This window comes from Bison bison, unplaced genomic scaffold (genome assembly GCF_000754665.1).
Source record: "Bison bison bison isolate TAMUID 2011002044 unplaced genomic scaffold, Bison_UMD1.0 scf7180017864381, whole genome shotgun sequence".
Taxonomy (NCBI): Eukaryota; Metazoa; Chordata; class Mammalia; order Artiodactyla; family Bovidae; genus Bison; species Bison bison.
The window spans coordinates 2,521,966-2,526,237 of NW_011494953.1; the positions used below are offsets into that span (position 1 = coordinate 2,521,966).

General features: G+C 48.5%; 1 protein-coding gene across 1 annotated transcript in view; it reads left to right on the plus strand.

Moving 5' to 3' along the window:
* Nucleotides 1-4,272, plus strand: part of PI4KB (phosphatidylinositol 4-kinase, catalytic, beta) — a 28,455-nt gene that overhangs the window by 22,130 nt on the left and 2,053 nt on the right. Inside the window, exons 9-11 of the mRNA XM_010857516.1 lie at nucleotides 259-524; nucleotides 3,797-3,929; nucleotides 4,157-4,272. Of these exons, the coding sequence (XP_010855818.1) occupies nucleotides 259-524; nucleotides 3,797-3,929; nucleotides 4,157-4,272 (515 nt within the window). The remainder of the gene's footprint in view (nucleotides 1-258; nucleotides 525-3,796; nucleotides 3,930-4,156) is intronic.

Sequence of the window (4,272 nt, forward strand, 5' to 3'; positions counted from 1 at the left end):
GAGGTCTCCTCTCCTCTCTCCCTCTTTTGAACGTCTCTCTATAAGATGCCTTTTCCTGCATGCCACCCTGTGTGTTAGACCCTGGATTTCCTTTCAGAACTTCCTGGCCCTCAGTGGGATAACAGGGTTTTTACTTACTCAATGGCCTAGAATCCAAGGCCACCAAGGATGGGAACTGTCTGAGGCTGGGAACAGAAGGGATGTTAGCCCCCCCCTCTCATTTAGAGAGTCTGAATGCCACTGTGTGTCTCCTCACAGTCCATTTGGGAACAGGAGCGAGTACCCCTGTGGATCAAGCCATATAAGATTCTTGTGATTTCGGCCGACAGTGGCATGATTGAACCAGTGGTCAACGCTGTATCCATTCACCAGGTGAAGAAGCAGTCACAGCTCTCCCTGCTCGATTACTTCCTACAGGAGCATGGCAGTTATACCACTGAGGCATTCCTCAGCGCCCAGCGCAATTTTGTGCAGAGTTGTGCTGGCTACTGCTTGGTCTGCTACCTGCTGCAGGTCAAGGACAGGTAGGTGAATTCCTGTCCCTTATCCTTAGCTTTTCTCCAGGGTTTCCTCTGTCTCCTCATTTATTCATCACCGCCTTCCACTGCCAAGATGTAAAGATGAAACAAACAACATATTTTAGGCGGAGACAGATGTATTCCTGTTCTATTAAGGTAAGAAGGCAGACTGACAAGTACCAGGGCAAGGAGCAAAGAAGTGAAGCATTTATGGGAGGAGGAAGGGTCTGAGCATGCAGAGTCTTGAAAGACAAAGGAGAATGAGGACAGAGAAAGCTGTGGATGGAAAGGAAGGATGTTCCAGGCAGAGGAAACAACTCAAGGTCATTTAAGCATGAGCTACACTGCATGGCACAGTAGTAGCGGTGATGTCACGTTAAGTTGAGGCTGGATTAGTAGGGCCTTCATCAGGCTCGGGAGGTTTATTCTGCAGGCAGAGGAAATACCGTGAGCCAGTCTGTGTTGAGTGAGTGTGCCCTGTGGCACTGTGGGCAAGAGTGGATCAGTGGACCTTCAGCTGTCAAACAAGAGGTGATGAGGCCTGGCGTGAGGGCAGTGGCAGAGACTGAGAGCAGAAAGGCGCAGATGAATGTGAAAGACAGTGGACACACAGTTGAAACTCCCAGCTCTGCATTCTCCTCTTCCGGCATATGATTTCCGAAACTCAAGTCATCTGTTCTGCCAGAGCTGCCGTTTCTGCCAGTATCGTGTGACGTTCAGGAAGCTCATCTTTGCACACAGGTGAACAACTTATCATACAAAGGTTATTACGCCCTTGAGGCCCTTTTTAAGACTGTCTCCAGACAGTGACTCAGGGTCAGTACTTGGAATGCACCTGTGAGTTGTGCCTCCTAGAGGGCATAGGGCAGCTGTCCTGGGAAAGCACTAGCTCAGTGGCCTGTGCTTCCAGGGTTCCCAGTGGGATGGCAGCACATTAAGGTTAGCCAGCGGAGCCGCTTAACAGAAATCTAGCATCTGTTAAGTGCCTGCGATGCCTGACATTTTTTAAAATTGAAGTATAGTTGATTTGCAATATCATGTTAATTTCAAGTATACAGCAGAATGATTCAGTTATGTATCTATATGTATGTGTGAGCGTGTATACACAGGAACTTGGTGGGCTACAGTCCATGGAGTTGCAGAGTCAGACACGACTTGGTGACTAAACAACTCTGTGTGTGTGTTGCTTAGTCGTGTCCAGTTCTTTGCAAGGCTACTAGAGTGGGTCTCCCAGGGGATCTTCCCAACCCAAGGATTGAACCCAGGTCTCCCACACTGCAGGCAGATTCTTTACCATCTGAGTCACAGGGATATATATACACAGACACACATATATATTATCAGATTCTTTTCCGTTGTAGGTTAATACAAGATATTGAATATACTTCCCTATGCTATAAAATAAATTCTTGTTTATCTTATATATAGCAGTGTGTATCTGTTAATCCCATACTCCTAATTTACCCTCCCTCTTCCCCTTTGGTAACCATTTATTTTGTGTGTTTGAGTCTGTTCCTGTTTTGTAAATAAGTTCACTTATTACTCCACCATAATATTTATCTTTTTGTCTGACTTATTTCAGTTAGTGTGATGATTTCTAGGTCCATGCATGTTGCTGCTAATGGCATTATTTCATTCCTTTTTTATGGCTGAGTAAAGCTTGGTTGCAAGTTTTAGACTGTCCCTCAGGAGTCAGCATTTGGAACCCAGGGCCCAGAGAGCCTAGAGCCTGAGCCCCTATGTTGAGTAAGTGGGGGCAGGGAAGCAGGTGATACTCAGGCCTCTGGGCTTTTCTTTAGGAAACTAATATATTTAAAAGATGAGAGTCCACCCTTTAAAAGTGGAGGAAGAGACAGGCAGCTGGTAAACCTTTCATAATAACTCAAAAAAGAATAGATGTAGTTAAGTCCTGAATGGACGCATCCACTGGAGAGAAGCGTCGGCAGTGAAGGTCCCCCTAAGTGTTTCAGAATGAGGCCCCTGCAGCAGTGCAGCTGGAGTTCCCTCCAGCGGTTAAGGAGAGAAGAGTAACTGCCCTTCGCTCACTGGCTTGGGACCTTGGACAAGTCAGTCATTTCTTCTCTCAGGGCTTGTCTCCTCACCTGTAAAATGAGAGGCTGGACTAGGACATCTGGGGCTTTCTGGCTCCAAGGTTGAGTGTTGCTAAATTTGTTATGCTTCCCCAGCGGGTAAGGACTCAGGTGGGACTGGGTTCTCCCTGTCCCTCTTCTTTTGGCCAAACCGACCCCAGAGCCTCAGACCGTGAGCTCTTAGCCTAACAAAGCCTCTCTTGACTCTGAGGAGGTCCCTTATGGGCCAGGCCTCACATGCTTAGCATGTTAATTGTTCCCCTCCGACTGGCCATTCATATGGGAATCACAAAGACCTGGGATTTATCTCTCTCTTCTTCATGCTGCTAGCCTGTAGGAATTGCCTCCTGGGAAATTTTTTTTCACATAAGTGGTTTTACCAGACAGTTAAAGCTGACTCTTTGAAGCCCCCACACTATTTAAACTCCACTCAGCCTGGGATTGGAGAAGGCAATGGCACCCCACTCCAGTACTGTTGCCCGGAAAATCCCATGGATGGAGGAGCCTGGTGGGCTGCAGTCTATGGGGTCGCTAAGAGTCAGACACGACTGAGTGACTTCACTTTCACTTTCCACTTTGATGCATTGGAGAAGGAAATGGCAACCCACTCCAGTGTTCTTGCCTGGAGAATCCCATGAACAGAGAAGCCTGGTAGGCTGCAGTCCATGGGGTCGCAGAGTCGGACACGACTGAAGCGACTTGGCAGCAGCAGCAGCAGCAGCCTGGGATTGCTGTTCCCTTCCAGTGGGGTTTCTGATTTGCAGTGGGCCAACAGGAATTACAAACAAAACACAGGTAATTAGGTTGTAACTGGCCGCCTCCCACTAAGCCAAGTGCTTGGCCTCTAGGACAGCTGGCCAGAGTGCGGAGGCTGTGTTTTCTAGCTTCCCAGTTCTCTGCTAGATTGGGATTGGGTGCTTAGAAGTGCGATTATTGGGAAATGGGGATAATCATAATACTATTTTATGTTTAATGATAGCAAATCAGACCCCATTGCCTTTGTTAGCAGTCTACTTTTCTAACTCTTTCTTCCTCCTGCCAGCTTTGGGTTCTAGGGGTTGGACTGAGTTCTAGGCAGCAGGAAAAGTGGCAGGGCCCTTGCCTGGTGTCATGTGGCCAGTGTGTTGCTGCTTAAGCTCCCACCTCAGTCAGACTTACTACTGTCTCTTCCATCTGCCCCCTCCTCAGACACAATGGGAACATCCTGTTGGACGCAGAAGGCCACATCATCCACATCGACTTTGGCTTCATCCTATCCAGCTCACCCCGAAACCTGGGCTTTGAGACATCAGCCTTCAAACTGACCACAGAGTTTGTGGACGTGAGTCAGGAAGGAGAGGTGCCTCACGGTGGTGTCGTGGGAGGGGGAGCTGGTAGTCTCCCCGCAAGTGGGAACAAACAGATCAGAAGTGGGAGTAAGTCAGGGTGAGGTTCGATGTCCTGGGAGGCTTCCTGCCTGATAAGAGGTGGACAAGTAACAGAGTTCGGCACGTTTACCTAAGGGAGGAAGTTGTGAGCTCCCTTGCTCACACAACTCTCTCCTCGCAGGTGATGGGCGGCCTGGATGGCGACATGTTCAACTATTACAAGATGTTGATGCTGCAGGGGCTGATCGCTGCTCGGAAACACATGGATAAGGTGGTGCAGATCGTAGAGATCATGCA